The sequence below is a fragment of the Rhamphochromis longiceps genome, linkage group LG7 (genome assembly GCF_057381845.1).
Source record: "Rhamphochromis longiceps isolate RC_006_pf linkage group LG7, R_longiceps_female_GT1.1, whole genome shotgun sequence".
Classification (NCBI taxonomy): Eukaryota; Metazoa; Chordata; class Actinopteri; order Cichliformes; family Cichlidae; genus Rhamphochromis; species Rhamphochromis longiceps.
Window position 1 is genome coordinate 9,226,530 of NC_140563.1, and position 24,445 is coordinate 9,250,974.

Genomic DNA, 24,445 nt, shown 5'->3' on the forward strand with positions numbered 1-24,445 from the left:
GAATGTTTTTAATTAGAGAGAGCAAACGGCTTTGGGAAAGAGAGTCTTGAGTTGTCTGTAATGCTGGCGTGTGGGACAGGTTGGCACAAAGCAGTTTAATAGATCTCAACAGGTCACACTTTCTGACCTCTACTGACTACAGCTCAGACCTTATCAACGTTTAGCACACTGCAAAAATATTCATCTGAAAGAGAATATAGTTTAGCATTTGTAACATTTTACTGCTAATCCAGTAATCAGTTATACAATTCTTTTTTGTACAGGAAACACTCTTTAAAATTGCTAAACATCTTGTCAAGATGAGTTTTTATTTCAGAAATAATCTTTGCTAGCTTGAAGTTTACAAAACTGGACAGACTGTAAGTATAGGTGGTTTTATCATTAACAGCTGAAATGCATTTGTTGTATTTTGTACTGTAACAGAAAGAACAAACTAAAGAAAGCAGACATGCAATTCATAGTATTCATCTGTAAACCAGCTTTTCTTTTAATATTCATTAACAATAGATGTTTTCATTCAACTCCCATTATTGTTTCCATTACACCTAATTCGTTCCATAAGTGGAAAACCATCAGAGATGGGAAATTCATGATTGCTTAAACCAAGGTTTAAGTTGAGGCAGAAGAAAGTGAACAAATATTTTTGTATAATTTTTTCAAAACAACCATCACGTCTGCCTGTTTGACTTTAAAGAAAGAAAGAAAGAAAGAAAGAAAGAAAGAAAGAAAGAAAGAAAGAAAGAAAGAGTAAATATTTTTTCAGATTTGCTTCAAATTGTGAATTTTTCAAGAGATGATAAAGTTTTTGTGTTACTTTGAAGCGCTATTATAGTATAGTTCTTTGAAAGGTTACAATGGGAAAGTTCCTAAAAATCTAAATTTCATTTCACACATACACTGGCCACTTCATTAGGTACGTTCTTACTAATACCAGGGTGGACCCACTTGCCTTCAGAATGTGCTTAATTCTCCATGCTGGCTACATTTTATTTGTTCCATGTTGACATGACAGGAACACAACTGCTGCAGATTTGCTGGGTGCACATCTGTGATGGGAATCTTCTGTTCCATCACATCTATTGGATTGAGATCTGGAGACTGTGGAGGCCATTTGAGAACAGTGAACTCATTGTTATGTTCAAAGAAAGTCTGAGATGATCTGAGCTTTATGACATTGTGCGCTATCTTACTGGAAGCAGCCATCAGAAGACGGTACACTGCGGTAGGCTGTGGTGTTTGTACTAATGGACCCAAAGTTTGCCAAGAAAACACTTCGGACATCATTACACCATCACCAGACTGAAATGATACATGTCAGGATGGATCTATGGTTTCATGCGTTTTATGCCAAATTCTGATTCTACCATCTGAATGGTGCAGCACACCAGACTCATCAGACCATATTTTCATCTTCTATTGTTCAGTCTATGTAAATTGTTGCCTTAATTTCCTTTTAACTGACAGGAGTGATGCAGAGTGTTATCTTCTGCTGCTGTAGCCCATTTGCTTCAAGGTTTGATGTGTTGTGATTTGCTTTTCTCTTTACCTTACTTGTAATGAGATATTTGAGTTACTGTCGCCTTCCTGTCAGCTCAAAACAATCTGGCCATTCTCTTCTGACCTCCGGCATTAACAAGGCATTTTCACCCAGAGAGCGGCTGGTCACTGGATATTTTCTATTTTCCGGGTCATACTCTGCAAATCCTAGATATCAGCAGTTTCTGAAATATGCAGACCAGTCTGTTTGGCATGAACAACCATGCCATATTCAAAGTCAAACAAATTCTCTTTTTTCTCCCTTCAGTTTGAATATGAGTTGGTGATCTTGACCATGTCTATATGTCTAAATTGAAATGGCTGCTATGAGCTGCTGCCATGCAGTTGGCTAAAATAGTACTTTAGTACATAAAATTTTTAAAAAATATTGCACTGTCTTGAATAAAAACATGACTCGTGACTTTTAAAATTTGAGACTGCACAGATGCAACAAACAGGACATACCACTAGGTGGAAGTGCTACTTCATATGGAGTTTTGCTGACAGTGCACACTCATATTTTATTTCAGTTTACTCTGAAAACAGTTTGACATCCAGTTTATTTACAACAAGTAATCAACAAGACACTATTGGTGCATATAATAACACACAGATGATGATGATTTGTATATTTGCTTGTATAACTTTGGGATATTTTAGACCTTGACTGATATACTCTACATTTGTAGTTGTTTTTATTGCATTTTAAACTGCATTTAATTAAAAAAAAAATTAAAAAGAAAGGTTTTATGCAAACATCATCAACTTCAAAAATTACTTTGTCACAGTCTTTATTAGCACTTTAACAGGTTCATGTCACTGAAATGCTTTAAATTACCTCAATCAAAATATTAAGAAAAGAATAGAAAACTCCAGTTAGATATTCAAAATATGCCAGAAAATCTCATTTACAAGGCAGCACACAAAAATGGGCCACTCTAGGAAACACTTAATACCATCACCATAATTACCACCACATCATTAGACAAAAATACACGCAGAAAAAAGATAAGAACACTTTAGAGCAGCTGTTCTGCATGTGTACTAGACATCAGTTCGAGCTCATGATGCTGAAGCTCTGTCTGCTTTTCTCTAGGAACACATGGTGTGTCACAGAATGCAATCAGCTAGATTTAGGACAGCAAGTCAGATGTTTACCTAATTAAAGAAAGTGGATTATTAGTCTAGTTATGCAAATGTTTTCAGGTTCTGTGTTTCCCAGCATGAATAGATTCATTCACTCCACATAACAATACAGCTAAATTTGGTACTTTACCAATAGCAGTATTATTTATTTTTTGGTTTTCTTTTCTTGTCAAAGATTACATCAGAAAGAAAGACATTAAAGCAAATGGAAAATACTAAGAAAGAGAACAAGGACATGAAAATCAGTAAAGATATGTCCAGCCAGGAATCAAACCCCACACTCACTGCTCAGGAAATTTGAACCGGTGTGGTATGTATCCTCAGTCACTTGGCCATAGAGGCACCCCAGTGGTCCTTTTTTTGTTTTGTTTATTTATTTACTTATTTTTTTTGCATGATTTGCATGAATCATTGCAAACACTCACTAAACAATCCACCACCACTTTCCACTAGATGGCAATATGCATTCGTTAAGTCATTCTGCTATTTCATTCATACATTGACTCAGCCAGACCTGTCTGCTTGAAGGTTTCAGCCACCTGTCTAGAGTGCAGCATCTTAGCTGACAGTGCCTCAAGAATATCATTCTGGTCCACAGCTGTAGCTGTCCGGTAAATGAAGGTCCCCATAGACTCCAGGCCTCGCATGCCTAGATTCACTCCACAACCTGCAAAGGAAAGGAAATTGGAGAAAGGAAAGGAAAGGAAAGGAAAGGAAAGGGGGAGAGATAAACCACACACAGCATAAATCCATTAAATAAAATCTATCTGTTAAGGTATAACACATATTTAAGAAGTCCACATTTTGCACACAAATATCAGCCTATAAAACCTTGAAGTTAATCTTATGGTCTAAATGAAAACAACACGGTGACACATTAATAAATATTCAGCAGCATTAAGACAAAAGCAGATAAGCGTCGGCTGAAAGGCCACTGAGTGCAGTAATGACTCACACACCCATCAACATGTGCTATACTGCATGCATAAAAGGGATTTATCCTCTCCTCGCATCTCTCTTTCCTCCTATCCTACTCTTTTTAATTTTCTCATCGGTTCAAAGCTTTTTTTCCCCTGCTGAATGTGAGGAAAAACACTGTCTTTTTCATGGCAGTGCAATAACTGATGTTTTATAGACACCTACCTGTGTCAAAATTAAGGACACGTGCCGCCTCACCCTCCACAGTGACCGCCACATTGTCCCCTTCTATGTAGGCAGCACTGATGCGTCTGTGCGACAGCTGAATCTCAAAGAGACGACGGCTGCACTGCATGTGATGGAGGGTCACATCGTTGAGACGAGGCTCTATGTCGGTCTTATAAGCATTGAAAGATTGATGGAAAATGTTCTTCATGATCTGGGAAAAACAAACAAAAACGGCAAAGTTTCCAGCATGATTAAAGGCCACTGATGTTTGAGGTGAATGATGTTTACACATGTATCAAGGCTACAGTACGGACTACTCTTAATCATGCTCCTGCCACAGAGGTACAACAAGAAGGTTTTAATTTTCTTAATACAATGAAGCCTTGATAAAAACAACAACAAAATTCCAAAAAACAAAAACGGAAAACTATTTGGCCCCTGAATAGAGAGGATTTGGGGTTGTAAATATAATCATATGTTCTGATTATTATTTACAACTGTGTTAATGTGCCTGGCTGTGCAAAATATATGTTACCAAAATAAAAATCTGCAAAAATCCATCGCAAGTTCATAAAGATCTAAGCTTTGCTGATAAAAGCTTTTTTAATGAATGTTTATATGAGCCAAAGCAGATTCAAACTTTAATCAAAAGATTTGCTTGAACAAATTAATTCACAACTATTGCAACTGTAACTATAGCCATATACAACTATAGTCAAGCAAAACTAACCTTATCAAATATAAAACGCTTGTCTTTGTCATATATCATATGAATAAAAGATTATTCGGTTTTGCTCTGTTAACTCAATAGAAAACCCAGGCTTCATCTTGGAACTCTGAGACATTGTGTGTGCGTGTGTTTGTAGATTACACAGTTATTTGATTATCCACTAAAATACTCAGGAAATTATTTCGTAATGAAACGAGAGACTTTATAGCCTGTTTTGCTCTGCACATACGCAAACTGTTCCTTTTATCATCAGAACTGACTTGTGAAAAATCATGTCAGTGCACGAAAACTGAAGAAGAAATGTGCCCACTGATGGCTGACAACCATAACTTGAGCATACTGAGTGGCAAGCCTCTTCTTTCACTCTCCCTGCTTAACTCTGCTCTTCTTCGACCCTTACTTGCACAGTCAACTGTTACCAAGTAACAGTGTATTTGAATGGCCACCCACATAGCAACAAGAGCTCCAAAGATGGCCTTGTTAAGTACCTGTGTATACTACACTACATGCTGTGGCTACAGGCTACATATGATCAAGATGTTACTTGACATGAAAACCTGAAGACTTCAAATAAAACTCCAAGAACGTGCTCTACAAGAAGCACAGGGGGGTGATGACTACACAGATAACTACAGACAGCCTTTCTCTACACACAGAGACACACAGAGGGGTGTACTTCATCTTTCTCCATTTCTTCATCTTGGGTTCTTTTTGGCTTTTACAAAAAACACACACGGGCCAACACACATAGCTACAGGCAGACACTAACAGGCCATTTGCTGAATGAAAAGTGATGACTAGGCAGATTAAGAAAGAAGTGAAAGCCAGTGGTAATATCATCTGCCTCTCTACTACATTAACAGCTAAATATAGCCATAGAAATGTATCATCTGGAGTCCCTGTCAATAACGTATACAAAAACAAAACAAAAACGGAGCCAACAAAGAGTCTTACAGAGGAGTGTGCAGTTTGCCTGAGAAAGCGAACCATCTTGGTGTCAGAGGCAGGGCAGACAAGGGCCATGTAGCGGTTTCTGAAAGTGCCATAGATCTTCAAGTGAAAGCCAGGCTTGGTTGTTTGGTTTCTGTGCTCTCTGAAGGCCTCCACTCCATAGGCAGACAGGTCAAAGTAAAGGCTGTGAGCGCGGATCTCTGGAGTGGGCACCTAAAGTTTAAAAAGAGAGGGAAGAGATCAAATTCTAGATGAAATTATATCAGAGTGAATAAAATATGCAAAAACCAGCAATGAAATAGTGTCATGTTACATATCATCACTAGGCCATTAACATGTAAGGAAATCTAGCTCTATGCATATATACATACAGAGAGTGTTTAAGATGTGCATCAGGAAAAATCAACAGGCATTACTATTCACACCATATCTGCCTGTAGAGCTGTGCTCACATGAGTGGAGCTTTAGAATAGCTTAATATTTATTTAATGCTTAAATCTAGCAGTTACTTCTCATTTTCCTTCAAGCTGTTATTGATTCATTTTCGTTTCAGTGACATAAACCAGAGGGATCAAACAGCATTTAGTGCTGCCAAGGGAGACAGTGACAGAACAGGGCAGCCACTGGGAGGCTATAGAAAGGACAGTAGGGACGGCCAGGCCATATCCTGGGAGGTAAATTCAATCACTACAGGAAACAGCCAGAGAGAAAAGTGGCCAATAAAAGGCAGCCACACCGCCACTACAGAGAACGTGATATGAATTGTTATGGTGGCATACAGGGAGACCATGCTTGTGTTCAGATATTAGTCAGATATTAGCCTGGAAGCTTTTCACCTGACGATGTTTATTTATCTTCCTCCAAATTAACCCTACGCGTTGTCAGTGTAGATAATCTATGCTCTAATACAACAACCTTTCATCCACATGAATCATGCAATAACCAGCAAGAGCTACTACCTGTATGGTCTGGACAGGATCAGGAGCACTGATGTAAATGTAATTTGTCAGCATTTTGAATATCTCTGCCTCAAAAGATTGGCAGGAATGTGATTTTGGACTCTAACATTTCAATGGACATCTCATATTTGTGATTTTATTAATGGTTTCTATCTTAAATTTGTATGGCTGGCATTGTCCACATAGGATTCTCCCTCTCTCTAAAGCAGCTGCATAGTGTAATGGTAACACTACAGCAGTTCAGAACAGCAGGTTGGGGGTTTGGGTCCCAAGTAGGGCGTGCATCCACTAATGGGGGGGAGCTCTGCTGGAAACCTAGTTTGAGAGTCACTGCCCCCAAGTGTTCTGGCGACCCCTGCCTAGCTCTTCTCTCAGCCCCAGGTCATTTTCATATTCCTTTTTCCTGATGTTGTATCATTTGGCATATCTGTATAAATATACATCTAAGCTATATTTGGTATATCACTAAAGTTGTCTTTCTCTGCTTATCCACCATGACCAACTCTTGTTGGTTAGGAAACACCAGTTTATCAGTCACCATCTGGAAGTCCCATAGACATGTATGTAGTTGGCATTATCCATAAAAGGATTCTCTGAGGCACAGAGTCGTAGGCTTTCTTGTAGTCAATCCAGGCGGTGCACAAGTTGGTCAGTTTGGTCTTACAGTCTTGGGTGACTGCTCTATCTACCAGTAGCTGGTGTGTTTCCCCTCTGGTGTTTCTGCCAGGATATTAGCTTGCTCATTCTCAGTCACCTTTGGGGTTGTATTCCATTTTGACCTTAGGTTTCCAGGCCATACTTGGCACAGATGTTCCTGTATACCAGGGGTGGGGAACTTCAGGTCTCAAGGGCCAGTGTCCAGCAGGTTTTAGATCTCACCCTGGATCAAAACACCTTGAATCAAATAATTAGTTCATTGCCAGGCGTCTGGAGAACTTCAAGACATGTTGATGAGGTAATTTAGCCATTTAAATCAGCTGTGTTGGATTAAGGACACATATAAAGCCTGCAGGACACCGGCCCTTGAGGCCTGGTGTTCCCCACCCCTGTTGTATACTATGCCGGTCTGCATGCTAGCATCTTTGGTGGTTGCACCTTTCCTAGCTGTCTCTTTGTGGTTCCCATATACGCATGAGATTCCAAAGTACTTATAGTTATCCTCAGTGTCTGCAATGTTGCCTTCTGGCAGTGCAACCCCTCAGATCTGATCTTCCCTCTCTTTGTTACCATCTGACTTCACTTCTCCAGTCCACATTGACATTCCATTGTCATTGCTGTGAATCCTAGTGGTGTGGATCAATGATCAGTTACTTCTTGGCATACAGCTTGGTGTTATCCATGTAGAGGAGATGGCTTATGTTTGCTCTATTCCGCAGTTTGTATTCATAGTCAGTCTTGTTAAAGATCTGGCTGAGGGGGTTCAGGCCTATAAAGGGCAGCAGCAGGGATACAGAGCATCTCCTTTGTAAATCCCGCACTTGTGCAATTGGCTCAAAGTTGGCCTCTTGTGTTGCTTTCCACTTCCTCACCGAATTTCTTCATCTTCATAAGATCTATGATAACACAGTTTGACAGGCATAAAATAGCATTTCTCTGTCAAGAAGTTAGAGTTATTACCTGAAATCATGGTGTCCTTAAATATTTGAGGAAACGGGATAAGCAGAGGACAAAACAAGAAGCTGCAGGCCTATGAAACTATCTTCAGCAGATAAACATGGCTTTTCAAATGATCCATCTATTGTTCTCTGGAGGTTCATCAGAAATGATCTCAGTGGAAAATAAGTATTGAACACATCACAAATTTTCCAAGTAAATCTATTTCTAAAGGCGTTATTAACATGAAATTCTCACCAGATGTTGGTAACAACGTATCCAATCTACACATGCAAACAAATGTGTAATAATGAGAAATGACACAGAAAAAAAGTATTGAACACATGAAGAAAGGGAGGTGCAAAAAGGCGTGGAAAGTCACGACACCAGCTGAAATGTATCAGTAATTATAAAACAATCTTGCCATTTAGTGCAAATTAATATCAGCTGGTTCAGTCCCAACTGATGGCCCATAAAAAAGGAGTCTCATTAACAATGTTTTGCAACCTTATAGCTGCAAAACATACCGATGGGATTGGTTACAAAAGAATTTCGAAACTACTGAAGGTTCCAATTTCACCATAAAACTGCTACAACCAGGTGGAAGGAACTATGAGAAGAGCTGTCCAAGAGCACAAAAGAATAAGCACTGCATTGCTGTGGCTTGTATGAACGCTCGCCACGCAAGAGTTCATTGCTGAAGAAAAAGCATATTAACGTGTGTTTAAGGTTTGCTGAACAACATTTAGACAATCCTGTAAAATACTAGGAGAATAAAGTCTGGTAGGATGTTTAGATGTCAAAAGGCCACAAAAAATAAAGGTGTTAAATATTGACTTTCAATCCTGTTGGACTGTACAAACTCTTTTTTTTTGCCTCATATACTATATTTTTTAAGCATTTTTGCTGATGTTTCAATAAATCATTGCAGCCATTTGCTGTTTTTGTAGCAAAATATAAAGAAATGAGGGGTTGGGTTAATACTTTTACACAGTGCTGTAATTCTCTTGGTCAGTCACGTATGTGATGCAAACTAACCTTTAGAACATAGTGTGTAAAAAAAAAAACCCTCACAGCTGATGTTCTGATACCTTAATTCATATTCACCGAGCCAGGAGCAGATTATGAGTCTGTCGAGGGGAGTGTAATAAATCCAAAGCTTTATCATTGCCTTCACCTGCTCCATCAGAGCAGCAGCTGCTTTTTTCAAATTCTATGAGTAAAATCAAAATAGAGCTACTGCTGATGCTGATGAGATTCAACAGTCTTCCAAAATCTGGCTATTCATATGACTCATATATTGTGTGAGGCTGTTATCGGCTGGTCTACATCAGTTTCTCCCCAGATTAGCTTTATGGGAGTCCAAATAAAATCATCCACAGTGGGACATCCCTTCACTGTGTTTATTCTTTACACAACTGACAACCTGTTGACTGTTTTGTGCTCACATGCTTTCTTTAGTCTTTGCATAATGCTCATTCATGCATCAGATCATTGTGTGTGTGTGTGTGTGTGTGTGTGTGTGTGTGTGTGTGTGTGTGTGTGTGTGTGTGTGTGTGTGTGTGTGTGTGTGTGTGTGTGTGTGTGCATTTCCTAACCTGTCTCTGGTCTAATCTCTCTATAGTTGCATTAGCTCCATATGCATGGCAGGACTCCACAGTGTAGTCAGAGCTGATCCCCAACACAGAGCAGGAGTCGCCACAAGATCCATCAGCTACCACAATCACACGTGGCCAATTATTGTGTGGAATCTGTCGCAGGTAATCCTCAGTGAACTAAAACAAAAAGGAATAATAAATTAGTTAACAGCCAGTTATCAAAGAAGTGAAGATAACAAAGCTTGTAAAGGAGTTCTGGCTGTAACTATTAAGCAACCCGTAAATTACAGGCTAGTTTACCTGCAAAACAGGTAAAATGTTACAAATTGTATAGAGGTTAACATGGCTGCAACTACAATCCTTCTTCCAAGTAGAGGTGAGATGCTGTGTAAACTTTAAACCTTGTACATTTAAAAAATTAATAATCCAAGAATTGTTTCTTGAAATATATGCAATCAAAAAAGGTGTGTGAAAAAAGAGGGTGAAGGAAGGTTGACTGGGGAGGTTCACCAGCTTGTAAAATAAAGCATGGGCAGGTAGCTAAACTTTTCTTGTGAATCATTTAAAGATTCAGAGAATCTTCATAAAACTGAAATCAAATCAAAATTTATTTATATAACACATTTAAAAGCAACAATGTCGATCAAACTGCTTCACAAATTAGGAGCGAGTGAAATAATTTACCAACAGCAAGACAATAGCAACACAAGACAAACATTGAAACCAGCCAAATGATAGTCAGCTAACTTAAGTCAAAGCCAAAGTAAAAAGATGAGTCTTTAAGAGAGATTTAAAAGACTGAATAGACTCAGAAGTACGAAGGGCAATAGGGAGATTGTTCCATAGTCTAGGTACTGCGATAGCAAAGGCACGATCGCCTCTGGTTTTCAGCCTAGACCTAGGTTGCATTAAGAGCATCTGGTTAGAAGATCTTAGTGCTTTTTTTGGGTTACAAATGGAGAAGTTCTGTTAAACAGCTCGGCGCCATATTATTTAAAATTTTATAAATGAGTAAAAGAATTTTAAAATCAATAGAAATTTCACAGGAAGCCAATGTAAGTTAGCTAAAACTTTCACTGAATGAAAGGGCAAAACTGGTTATTTTCTTACCCAAAATATTGAAACCTCTACTTTTTAAAATTACGTTTTACATTTACTGCTATTTTCATCTTTGCTTTTTCTGCATTTGGCATTTTTGCATCTGCTCCTTGACCAGCTGGCTGACCTGTTCTTCCTCTACTTACTAATCTAAGTGGCAGATGGGTTGTAAATATACCAATAGCCTCCAAAGGCTATGTTTCTCTCAGCAGCTGCACATCTTTTAGACCTTTATTACATCATGTTGTATGCATGACGGCCTCAAAGTTAAACAATACCTCCTACCCTGTGGATAGGAGGAGAAGGATCAGACCAAGTTGGGTACACAGTAACAGGCTTAAAGGGACAATAAAAGGGTTATACAGAGGGTATAAGAGCTCATAGCCTAATAGATCTGTATTTAATCCATTTAGTCTATACAGTGAAGAGATGATTTAAAAGACACCTTTTCTATTCTCAGATCTTTGAAGCTTTGATGGGCTAGGAGATAATAAAAAAAAACCTGTCATCACACCCACTGCCCTTTCTAATAAAGAAGAAATTGTGAACTTGGCAGTGATTCTAAACATAATTGAAGTCAGATGTGTTTGTTGACCTCGTCTTCCACCTTCCAAAGGTTAGTGAGTCACTGAAGAGCAGAGGAAAGATGAGCGGCTCCTAGCCAGAGCCAAAAAAGCAGCATCAGCTATGATACGGTCTGACAGATTAAATAATGCTTTCATTCTGTTTGATGAGTAGTTAGAAGGGAAACATCAAAGTGTACTAAAAACATCATAAAACACCCACATTCATAAAATCTAGGCTTTATTTTCCAGTCATGCCACAAATATTCACTGAACACTTAACCATTGTTTGCCCACTCTGAGCAATGACAGCTTCACTCTGGGCAACCATTCTGAGGTCTTTGTGTTAGTAGGTTAATTCTTTGTCATGAGCTGAAGTCTAGCTGCAGGAGGACCGGAGCTGCTGGTGAGTAAATGCTATGAAAACTATGAAAAACAAGCTCACAACAGGTATATCAGTCATTATTTCATCATCAAGGCTGTGTCATGGCATCAGGTGCAGGAATACAGAGTTATTATGAATTTGGGGTGGGAATCCCTTTTAAAAAATCACTGTGGAAATCTATAAAAAATAGAATGGATTTTAAAAAGTATTACAATGTGAAATCAGTTTTATTTTTGTGCTATAATGTGTTTAGGTTGGGATGTGTTTACTGTAATTCTGCCATTTGTAGAAAGGATTCTCCTCGGGTCTGAGGTCAGCTTACATAACATGTTATTTCAACTGGCGGTTTCACTCTGACCTTTTACAGTATTTTGTGAGGACCTAGGAAAATGGTTCAGTAGTAACTTTATATTGTGACTAGAGTGAATGATCAAACTGATCTACAGAAAATGAAATGTAAGGCTGAAGGCTCACTCTTTGCTGCCAATATATAAAATAAAATGTACCTCGTGTTTCAGTGGGGAGTTCAGTGTCGTGCTGAGAGATATACAAAAAGAAGAATAAGATTCTTAAATGCAAAAAAAAAGAAGAAAAGAAAAGAAAAACGAATAAGTGAGATGCAGCATCAGAAATGGTTCACTGGGAGCCTGAGATTGAGCCTTCGAGTAGACACAGGGACATACATCTATGTCACCATCACTGATGGCTATCAGACCCCTGCTGGAGTGGAGGCACACACCAGAGTCTTTTGGAGAATCGGGTTTTGACAGTCAGTCATTGCAAAATGAGGTAGCGTGGGAATTCCGCCTTTTTTCTGGACTGACTCATCGCACATTTTCTCCTCAGCTCACTGGCGTCTGTGTTGAATGAATTGAACGAAATGAAGTTGTGTATCCTTTTTCAGTGAGCACAGTGAGGATTATTTTGAGAATTAAGTTATCTATAACACAGAAAACACCGAGGAGATTCAAGACATGTTGCATACAGAGACCGTGCGATTATCAACTCATTGAGCTAACTTAAAATCGGGGAAGAGGGCATACCTTGGTTCCCAGCTGCACCTTGACGTCCACCCTCTGTTTCTTCTGCTCCAGGATGCTCAGCAGGTACTCCTGAAACACGCCTATTCTGGTGAAAAAATGATCGTTATGCCAGCAGCCCTCCATGTTATCAAAGTCCACCCCGAGTCCCAGCAGAAACTTCACACTGCGGGGATCCAGAGCGATCTGCTGGGGCCGGGAGAGCAGGGCGGTCCGGTACCTCTCGTCCAGCACGGTCAATTTCAGCACCTTCCCGGAGCGGACAGCAACCAGCGCGGCCGTCAGTCCCACGGGTCCCGAACCCACGACGAGCACGGAGATCTTGGCCCGCCACTGTCTGAAGCCGTCCAGGCTCACTTTTATCACGACATACAGGGCCACTGCCACCAAAGTGCTCAGAGCAGTGTCATAGGCGAGTGCGCGATACTTTTCCTCCGCGTCTTCCGCGATGCCACCAACTCCAGCATTTTGTGACTGTAACCCGTCCATACCGCGAGAGCAGTTCGGGCTTTTTAACGTGTGGAGCGTTATCCCCTCTTGTTTTAATCAGCTTGCCGTCCTCTCGTACACGGTAAAATAGAAGCAGGCTTCATGCACAGAGCCTGATCAGCTGCGACCGGCCTCATGTGTCCTCTCCTCGCTCCTTCAGCTGCAAGTTGCCTCGCCGCTGCAAGCTCCACTCTCTCTCTCTCTCTCTCTCTCTCTCTCTCTCTCTCTCTCTCTCTCTCTCTCTCTCTCTCTCCCCTCTCTGTCTCGCCTAGAGTACACTTAGGTGTGTGTCCTGAGTGTCAGCAGAAAGCGAGCAGTCTGACACAGGCAGTATATGCACACACTTATGAAAGCACCAAGACTTCATAAAAAGAAGCAGTTCCCCATTCCTCTTTCCTGGATCCTGATGGATGCCTGACAGAAAAGCGCGCAGACTGTTTGGTTTAACTCTGTGAGAAATTATTGATTTACCTTTTCTAAAACAAGAAACGTCGATACTCTATTTCTCTCCCTCACACACTCACACACACACACAGTGGCACAAGGTTCGTGCCACTGTAAACCGACTGCGCCAAAGCAGGACTTCAAGCAGTGTACCAACATTTGACCAACATTAGTGTTGCATTCCCACATTCATAACAGTAGAAAGAAAGAGTTAACAAATCTGACTGATCGACTGTTTGGGGGGGAAAGCAAAAAGAGAGGAGGTATTGGAGACTGTACTGCAAATCACATCCGCCTGTAGGAAGGCTTCACATCCTTTCTAATCTCTCATGTATCCAACTGTGTTATGTAGTTAATGCAGTCAAAGGATCATGTGTGCTGCCATCTGTATTTAATGTAGTATGCCTGCACTTCTGTCTATTCTTTCCCTTTCTGATTCATTTCTATTTCATTTCCTCCGTGAACTAAAGAAGGCAGTCGCTCGGAAGATGCTTCACCATGGTGATGGCTCCTCTGAGGACAATTCATATGAAAAGATGCATTTCTGTGGTGCTGCTGCTCTTTGAAAATTGATTTCTTGGCAAATTGAAAGCAGCAGTTGAGGATGCAAAAGCAATGTTCTGTTATGTCTTCGCAATAACAAACAAGAGGCCCATCCACACAATTCCTTTCACATTTTTATGAAAAAAACAATCAAAAAGGTTAAAGACACACGTCACCAGAATCCTCCATCACTTCTGATTTCTCTGCTGTTACCACAGAATTATTACAATGCATCTCATTCATCATACTTAGCATTTTAACAGATTCTCTGACCTTTAAGCCCCATTGGAGCCCTGCTTATAAACACTTTATAGGTGACAGTGACATCAATTTATGTAAGTGGCTCCAGATGAGACAAAGCCTTTAGGTAGTCTGACAAGGATGGCTATTTTGCTATATTTGTTTCTGATTATGTAGGAACAATCTGCATATTTATCAACCCATTTATCGTGCCAAAGATTTGAAAGAGAGAATAAAGGAGAGGAAAAAAAAAACAAAAGATAGAGGGAAAGCGAGAACACGACATATTGGTGTGACACACTATACCTTCACTGGTAATTGGTTTCCACCTCTACTAAGGTGCCTGGCAACGATCATACAGTCCAGCCAGTTCAGATGAAAAGAGGAATGAAGCTCTAATTACAGTTCAAACCTACAAAGTGGCATTACACAGAAGGGGCTTTTCCAGGAAAATGAATGGTCACCCAAAATAAAGTGCTGAGCTGAAATCATCTTTAATGACTGATGACCACTTTCTGGAACTAACTCAATGCAAAAAACAAATCTTGCCAAATCTAAGAATAACCTTTAGCTATTTTTGGTACCGTTTAGCTTGAAATAATAAATTGGAAAACAACCAAGCATCAGAGCAACATTCAGCTTTAATTTCTACATTCTGTAGCTGGAGATAATCCTTTCACAAATCCTAGAATTTGTAATGTGTTTTGATTGTCTCTTTCATGGGTCCCACAGCAGTCTTTCGCCTGAGCAAAAAGGAGCACAGAGAGCAAATTTTCATCAGGTTTTCCCACATCTTACAGCCAGCAAAGGGCCTGCCCGTGGATCTGCAGGTCATTAGACAGAAAACAAGTTACACCCTCACATAATGAATACAAACCCTCATTATTATCTGGGAGTTCAGGCACTATTAAATCAGCGCCTCTCTTCAGGCTCACTGCCAAGAGAATGGGATGGGGCCAGCTATTACTTTGTAGTCTTCTTTCACATTTCAATGTTTTGGACAAGTTGGAGTGAAATGAAGAGGATGATCAAGAGACAGAGACAATGACTTAACATGGATCGGATGTTTGTGTTTTAATTAGACAAAGAGCCTTTTGCAGAGCGTGTCAAAGAAACAGTTATTCTGATGTATAATTCATCAGTGTTGGGAAAAACAAGTTGTGGCTATAAACCTAGCGTGTTTTCTGTCATTGGTTAAACAATTTAGTGATTATTTCAGCTGAGAGTGAGCTAATATATATAAATACAGTTGTTCAATTCAAATATCCTCTGCCTTGCTGCACAGTTTCCCCCATAGTGATGGTGTTTCTTAGCCATGTTGCCCTTGTTGCCCACTGTGCTAGGATCTGCTTTGGACTTATCAATTTGACATTTGCCTGAGTAAGGCCATCTGATCATTACCGCACAGCGTGGCCTGCTGTTGGTCGCATGTAGTTAGCATTCCAGTCCAAACCTGAGTAATTAACAACCTGGCTTTATTTAATTTTGAATATTCATTTTATTTTTCCAATCAACACCTAACAGAAACCCTCGGGTATTATAGGATACAATGACGTTTCTTTGTTTTGTTTTTTACACTGAATTAAATACTTTCCTCCTGACCATCATTCACCATTACAAGGCCCTGGCAAACATCTCTGCTGACAGTGATGTACTGGGAAAAAAGCCAAAATATTTAGCCTAACTTCGTCCCAAGGACTAAAAGATAAAAGCCTCACAGGGTGGATTACTTCACATGATGTTATTTCTCGACTTCAAATGCTTCCCCACTGTAACTGCTGAAAGGAGACAGTCTTCTTTCCGCTGAATTAGACGTGGATCCTGGGAGAAAGTTCAGAGGAAAATCCAGCACTAGTTCACGGTATTTGCACTGCCAACTGTCAACCTGCCAGCTGGGTCTCCAGTGACGTGGTTGGATTTGACAGCCTGAAACTGTAGTGACGTGGGTTCAGGCAGCTGAGAACGTGCTATCACAACAAGGAGCACATCATATCACCATGGTTACTCTGTTTAATAAGGTCAGAATTATGATGCTGGCTGTTAGCGTCTTAAAAAAAAAAAAAAATAGCGGAGGGTTTTTAAATCAGCAATCATTGTGCAAATCTAGTTTTCAACAAATGGATTGCAGTTTAGTCATTCACATAACAGGCCAATGATTTCTTAAATTATGTATTTATATCTTACAAGAATATTGCCAGTGAATTCTTAAAAACATGAGCAATAAAGAAGATACTGAAGCATGCTATGGTGAGAGTACTTCATTTGAGATCATCTTACTAATTTAAGAAATCATTGGCCTATTATGTGAATTTTGCAGCTAAGGTTATGAGAAAACAAATCTTGACTCATTTAATCTCATTTAAAAGGGGAAATTAATACTTAACACTTTATTTAAAAAACAGTTTCGATGTATGGTGTTCAAAAAAACAAAATACGAAAAAATATTTTAATGACAGTGATCACTTTTTTCTTTTTGTTTATTGTTTTCTTAAAGAAAGTGCACAGAAAACAGCATGAAAAGCATGAAACCTCAGGTGTAATTAAACTTACACTGTCATAGCATGAAAAGCATTTGTTGATGTTAAGAGTTAGAGTCTATATTAAAATTAAAAGCATCCAAATAAATTTATGCTCTCTGCCACAGTAACTTTCTAGATTTTCCCAGTATGTTTGCAACGAAGGACGTAAAGTCTACTGGGACAAAAGAGTTGAAATACAAAATGGTTTTTTTACTCTTACAAGTTGGCACAATATTGACTGTACATAAACAGGCTTACTGAACCCAGTCTTCTTTAATTTAGACATCTTTTCCAGAGTAATCCCTTACTAAAGAAGATTATGCCACAACCAAAATTCAAAAGGTACAAAAAAAAGAAAAAAGGAAGAAAAAAAAATCCAACGTTGAACTGCGATACAACGGATCAGGCAGGCTTAAATAACGAGTTAAAGAGCATTGTACTCCACGCACTTTGATGGATCAGTAGGGAAGTGTTTCTGGCAGATGGTCATTAGCCTCTTTAGTCCCTGTAGAGAAAGGGAAAAAAAATCAATCAAGAAAATTAAAGTTTGAGTGAAAAGCGTTTAAAAACGGAGACTTCAGGCTACAAGAAGACAAGAGTAAGGTTATATCATTATTACTGGGCATGCCAAGGAGCTCATTTCCTAAATTGCCTAGAAATATTGTTTTCCCTTTTAAACACTCAGGTGCCAAATAAACAATGTAAGCCTTAAAAAATATGAATATAACCTAGAATATTAAGTTTTTACAGAGTTTTTGGGGATGCACAACTATAACGAAAATGATAACATATTGTTAAAAATCTGTTTCTATTCAATTTTATTTACACAGTGCCAAATCACAACAACAGTTGCCTCAAGGAGCTTTATATTGTAAGGTAAGGACCCTACTTAAGGGTAAGTTTAAGTAGGGTCTTTACAATAATGTTACAATAATGTTTTCCTCATGGGGCAGAATTCTAATGCCAATTTGTTAATAACCACCAAATAATGTAAACACACTGCATAATTGCAAGGAGCATGTTCATAACGTCCACGAATACACACTGTCTTAAACATGCAGTGGTAATTCGATTGTACTAACTCTTATACACTTAAATGCGGGACGCTGTCCTGAAAACAAACGCCAACCTAATAATGATTTTAAAAGTCGCCTGAAGGACAGGAGTAAATTTTGTTTTCCATAGAAATATGTTTTGGTCACAGTTTTTTGGTTTACATAAAAACACCACCGAAATCAAGAGGACACACATGACTGCGTGTAAAACCATATGAACATTTTAAAAATCTTTTAAAACAATCTTTAAAAACTTTTAAAAATGTTTCAAGTTGTAATCTTTAAAGTCTAAGGTGTTTTCCCACCAGTACTATTTGGTTTGCTTGAATCAAATTATGATTCGCTTTCTCACTGGGTGTGGTTCATTTGTGCAGATGTGAACACAACGATTGGACTCGGTTACAAAAAAATATATACCTGACCTAATTACAAGGCGTACAGTGCAAGTTTGAGCTAAATGCTTTTGCCGTAACCAGGTACGCTTTGTATTCTGGAATGTGGCATAGCACCATACATGGCCAGAGTGCATTAACTATAGCAACTAGCTGTAAAATCAACCACAGGCCAACTACTCCAGAACGCAGCACCTTCTTCCTGTACTTTTGTTGCCCATGCCCCAGACGCAGCTAAAATCAAACCGTATGAAAAAATTCATCAACTGAATCAGATCAGACAAAACAAATTATAGATGTGAAAACACTCTGAAGCCTTGATTATATTTCCATATCTTTGAGCCTGCATGGGTCAGGGTAATGTCAATTTCCAAAGCGCTGACTCGTCAGTGAGGAATTTACATTTACAATATACTGCACCAATTACACACGCTGCACATGCACCCCAGGTGGAGGACTTCAAAAAGTAAAATAGGAATAACTACTCAGCCGTGATATCTAAAGCTGTTCATGTCTGTCTCAGCAACAGGTTAGCATAAAAACACAAGTGTGTATAACTCTGGGTCTAACCTGAATGTATTTTCTCTGCGTCTCGTCATTAAGAACGTGGGCCACGTGCTTGGAGAAGATCTTTTCTCGTCCTGTACGGGCGTGGATTCCCACCATAGTCACACCAATTGGCCAAGGGGCATTACCAATGGCCATCTGTAGATATGCATCATTTGCCTAAAAGACATTTAGGAAAGTTTATAATGGATGCAAAAATAACAACAGGGGCTACATGATATTATCATACCTTGACGTATTCTCTCTCCAACATGAACTTTATGATGTCTGTGATTGACTCTTTGATGTCAGCTTGTAAATTCTGTAAAAGATAATGATGAAAAGTAAATCCACACATGAAAGAACTATGCACCATAGTTTGTTTTGCTCCAGCCACAAAAATTACCTTCTTCCTGAGCTTCCTGAAGAGAGGCTTGAGGTAAGACTCGGTCTGCGAGTGTGTCGCACTGGCCAGCTTGCCCTGAACGCTGCGCTTCACGTGGTCCTCTCGGCTGTTCAGATCTTTGGCCCAAACGCCAAGAAGAAACTAGAGTCCAACAACAGGAAAACGTTTCCAAGAAATGCAGTGGTAACTAACACTAGACAAATGTCCATTATTTGACCCATTTGAAAAAGAACAAATAAAAGAAATAAATATAATAAAAATAACTCATAATGAATTCTCCTTTTGATAATGGTGCAAAAGGTTAAACTTTTTAAACTATGTAAACATATGAACAGCAGCAGGTATAGTAGTATATAATTTTTTAATTACTATTAATATTTACCCAAGAGCTCCCTGTAAACTAGGGGTGTCAAAAGTAAGGCCCAGGGGCCAGAATTGGCCCCAAAAAAGACACCAATTAGCCCCACTGGAAAGCTTCGGAAATTGCGGAGGGTGTAGATTTATGGAATTTTAACTTTAGTTTTACAACTTTTCCTATTTATATAGACCTCCCCTAGAGTTAAGTAATAGATACATAGTGAAATGAGAGAAAAGCTCCTGTTTTTCACCATCTAAAAAACCAAAACATTTTGTGTAAATTAATAAAAACTTTAGATCAAAAGGTCAAGCATGAAATTCTTACCCTCAAAAATTTAGCAATAACATCCTGGTCTCCATCATCGTCACCTGTTCCAAGAGTTTTTCCAAGAGCCTAGGGGGATATTTTCATTATTAACACAAAAACACCACCCACAAACATAAAATGATTGAAAACAAAACAAACTGTGTCCGAAAATTTATCTGACAAAAAGAGAAGCTATTTAATAACTGGAGATTCATTCTTTTTTCTTGGACATTGCACTGTACCTCAAGTTCTTCTATTGTGGTGTTTTCTTCATGCACTTTTAGGTCATGCTGTGTGTCCAATTCTCCTGACTCTGTTCCTCCAACAATCTCATTCAGGTACTGCTGGTCAATCTTGTCCATGGCGGCTTTCAGATCATTCCTCAAGCCCTTGGCACAGTTAAAACAGCAAATATTATGAGTGTCAATCAGCATTCTGACACTAAAATAAATTCAATCTCTCCTAAATACAATCAAGAACATTTAAAGTGGCATGCAATTTTCCAGAGTAGATGGAATGAATGTGAATTTCAACTGCATGTTTTTTCCAAAATCCAGTTAACACTCAATCCTACCTTGTTTACTTCTGGGGCCAGAATCTCAATTTTCCGGAGCCTCTGGAAGGCATCATAATCGGACTCGCCAAACAATCGGATCGGTTCCCCTCGTTCTCTAAGTCGTCGAATAACCTACACAAAAACAGTGATGCAAATGAAATATTTATTCACTTGGTGGTAAGAAAATGAAATGTTATGATATTTAAAGGAAAATGAATGAAAAGAAAGTGTTGATGTTTTATACTGACTCACCTCCTGTCGTGAAAGTGTCATTGGGAGCTTCTCTTCTGTGAGCTCCAGTTCCAAGACTGGATTAGTTGAAGTGGATGGCTCATCTTCCTCTTTCTTCTCAATCTTATGGACAATATTGAGGGAACAGAAATACACCAGCATTACTGGAAGAACATGAAAGCAATTTGGAGGATCTCAATTTAATCTAATGTTTCTTGGCAAAATGACAAATAAAACTACTACAAAAGAAATGAGGGGGGAAAAGCATCTGCAATGTCTTCATGAGCTGAGACCTCATGACCAAAGAGACAAAAAGGCATCAACAAAATAAACAGAACTGCAAACATTCACACCACTCCCTTACCGGCAACTCTTCAAGAAAGACAAGTAACACAATAAGTTACCAAAAAAGAAAGCATATAACAAACACTACACCAACATGATAACTTTAGCGGCTGTAACATCTTATGTGTGATTTAGGCTTCTGCGGGAAATTTAAATCCTAACTTACAACGCAACCGAAAACCCTTGTTAACCCTAGCCGTTGTGGGCTGTGTTGACCTGCTGTGTAGTTACATCAGATTACATGCAAGGTTACAGCATAGGGTTAAAAAGTGTTTTTGGTTACAACGTAAGTAACAAGGTAGATTTCCCACAGAAGTCTAAATCACCCATCAGGCCTAAACACAGGAAAAAGATACTCTGTATTCTTTGCACAACAAAACTCAAAATATACCCAAATCATGCTTTAAAAGGCACATGCATGCCAGCACTCTTAGATTGTGGTTTAAAAAGCACAATCTAAAAGAACCAGCAAATGGTGACAAAAAGCCTTCTCAGTAAACAACAGCTCTTTCGCTTTAAATAAAACATAGTACGCTGCCCGTGTACAAAGAGAATGGCTTAATGAGCCAGGTTTTTAAGCTTTGCACAAAGTATAACATAAATACAATCTGCCACTGAGCAGCTGTTAAAATGTCACGGTAAACATGTTGCACACCATAATTTGCTTAAATATTAAAAGCTTATGTCACAAATTAACTGCAAAAATAAGAAGCAGAGCTTGATAACAAAAACACTTTTTCATTTCAGTACATTATCCCATGCTGAAATCAACACCGTGGCAGTGTCCCACTTTTGCTTTGAAGCTTCCTTTCCGTGTTCCTTTGCTTTCTGACAAGTGGCTGTAATACATAACTAGCCTGGCATAAGGCAAAGCTGTGATAATGACTGTGGCACATATAAATATTTCATTTATATGACATTTAAACTATGTTGATAATTTGGAAATGACACAGTTTAGCATCCACAGAATGCAGGTGAGTTTAAATCAAGCTTTCAAATGCTTTCATCTTATTGATAAAATTTTAAAATCACCTTGAAAAGTCTAAATCTATCCAGCAGAAGTGAGCTGGTGAATATTTCCATTTGTGTAAAGCTGATATCCAGTTATTATACAATAAGTTACTACTAGGTGAGTCCAGGCATCCTGTACCAAAATATCCAGTGCTCGTGTGGTTATTTGTAACAACCAGAAAATGTGCCCTCCGCTATATCTTTTAGGTTTTCATCCCAACAGATTTCAGTAAGAACTTCCAGAAAGGATGCCTAGGAAGCATGAGCGTTTAGGACACAGTGTGTTTTATCCTTTTATCATGCATCCTGTTGGCTACTTTCACTGTGCAATGCCATACCTGGCTCTCAGGAGTCTCTCTCTGAACCTACAGATGCAGGCAGCAGAGGCAAATTGGGGGAAAACACCACAGTAAACACAAATACAGACACTGTTGTACACCTGAGTATCAACACCTGTCCTTATCTTTTTGCTGGCAGAAGGTTTACTCGTTATTTTTGTGTCACACTAACCAAGCCAGACAGTGAATTAAATAAGTCTGAGTGTCTCAGGAAAATCGAGAGAGTGAGAAGCAGAGTGATGTTGACATGAACCTTGTATCCGCATCTTCTGAAGTAATCGTCTCTTTCCTTCTGTGAGAGCTCAGCTCTTTTAAAGAATTTTTTTGAGTCCTGGAAAGAAAAAGAAGCAGGTACTTATGTTTGCATTAAAAAAATTAAATGTTAGGATAAGTTTAAACGGTATAAATACCAGAATTTCTGCTTAAATCGTGATACTATAAAGTTAATGTTCTGTTACGTAGCAGCAATTACAATTTGTAAACTACAGCTCTGTGTTTGTGTTCTGGGGGCCTCTGGATGTCTGGAGTTTTGATCTCCTCCATACCCGCTTCACACCCTGGAGGACGGGGCTGAGGCCCCCCCACACTCCCTAGCAGATCATTACATGGAGAAACCTTTGGAATGCAAGCATGCTGATCCACACAGGTATGCACACATGGGTATTCACAGACGCGGACTAAAGCTTTCTTGGCTGCTGCCTCAAAGCACACTGTGCGTTGTCTATCTTGCGTGCTGCACAATATTGTTTATTACTTAGTAAATACTGATATCTATGACTAGCTAGTTTATTGTGATGGTGCTTTGTTTTCTCTATTATTATGTTGCTCTTTGTTGTTTGCTGTCTCCTCTGTTTGTTTGTTTGTTTGTTTTTTTTTTTTTTTCTCCATACAGGTGACCCAGGAGTGTTTTTTTTTTTTTTTTTTTTTTTTTTTTTTTTTGTCTCTCTTCCCCCCCCTTCTCACCGTCTCTTCTCCCCTTTGGTTTTCTTTCTTTCTCTCCCCCTCTCTCTCTCATTCATTCCCCCTGTCCTATTTATTAAAAAAAAAAAAAAAAATGACAAAGGATGAACTGAAGCTCTGCCATCACGTAATGTCGCATACTGCTGTTTCTGATGTCATTTAGAAAAAAAAAAAAAAAAAAAAAAAAAAAAAAAGAATTTTTTTGAGTCCTGGAAAGAAAAAGAAGCAGGTACTTATGTTTGCATTAAAAAAATTAAATGTTAGGATAAGTTTAAACGGTATAAATACCAGAATTTCTGCTTAAATCGTGATACTATAAAGTTAATGTTCTGTTACGTAGCAGCAATTACAATTTGTAAACTACAGCTCTGTGTTTAGCTTAATCCTAAAGTTAGCTTTATATTCTACTGCAGATGGAGTTCAGTACTTTATAGATAAAGCTATCGATATGGATGAAAAACGATCATTCTAAAAATACTTAACTAGCCTGGTTAAACGACGTGTTAGCAACGTAGCCAAGCTAACAATAACAAGCAACTTCGTCGGATACTTACGTCAACAAGATTCTTTTCTTCAAGGAGTTTCCTCTTTCTTTCGATCTCAGCTTTAAGTATATCCATCTGAAAGGTTTATTTTAACAAAAAAACAGCACATTAAGGTTAGTCTGCGTTAGTCTGAAACGCGCTTGCCTAAACCGGAAGGTAACATGAAGCTTTTTAGAATTTTCAAAATAGTTGTTTCAAAATAAAAGCATTAGAACACAATGTAATCTGTGTCAAATGAATCTGTTTTTCAGTGAATTTAAGAGGACACCAAAATAATAAGGTCAAATAGACAGTAAAAAAGAGATACTCCTTTATGTATTCTTTTCTGGATATGTATGCACAGTATTTAGCCAAATATTGGGATAACCCAACAATTAAACCACAACTATGAACACCATGTTCTGCTGTGAGGACAA

The 24,445-nt window shown here is 38.8% G+C and overlaps 2 protein-coding genes across 2 annotated transcripts; both read right to left on the minus strand.

Moving 5' to 3' along the window:
* Window positions 1-2,296: 2,296 nt before the first annotated feature.
* LOC146664743 (uncharacterized) lies at window positions 2,297-13,364 on the minus strand. Its single transcript, XM_085411047.1, has 5 exons — window positions 12,749-13,364; window positions 9,660-9,836; window positions 5,513-5,722; window positions 3,826-4,039; window positions 2,297-3,349 (listed from the first exon to the last, which is right to left on the minus strand). Exons 1-5 carry the CDS (start codon window positions 13,232-13,234, stop codon window positions 3,171-3,173), a joined length of 1,266 nt encoding a protein of 421 aa, XP_085267173.1. The 5' UTR covers window positions 13,235-13,364; the 3' UTR covers window positions 2,297-3,170.
* A 3,480-nt stretch (window positions 13,365-16,844) lies between these two features.
* On the minus strand, window positions 16,845-24,190 carry prpf18 (PRP18 pre-mRNA processing factor 18 homolog (yeast)). Its single transcript, XM_085411993.1, has 10 exons — window positions 24,039-24,190; window positions 22,778-22,855; window positions 20,852-20,953; window positions 20,618-20,731; window positions 20,286-20,432; window positions 20,062-20,130; window positions 19,380-19,520; window positions 19,224-19,295; window positions 18,998-19,153; window positions 16,845-17,485 (listed from the first exon to the last, which is right to left on the minus strand). Exons 1-10 carry the CDS (start codon window positions 24,102-24,104, stop codon window positions 17,405-17,407), a joined length of 1,026 nt encoding a protein of 341 aa, XP_085268119.1. The 5' UTR covers window positions 24,105-24,190; the 3' UTR covers window positions 16,845-17,404.
* Window positions 24,191-24,445: the final 255 nt, after the last annotated feature.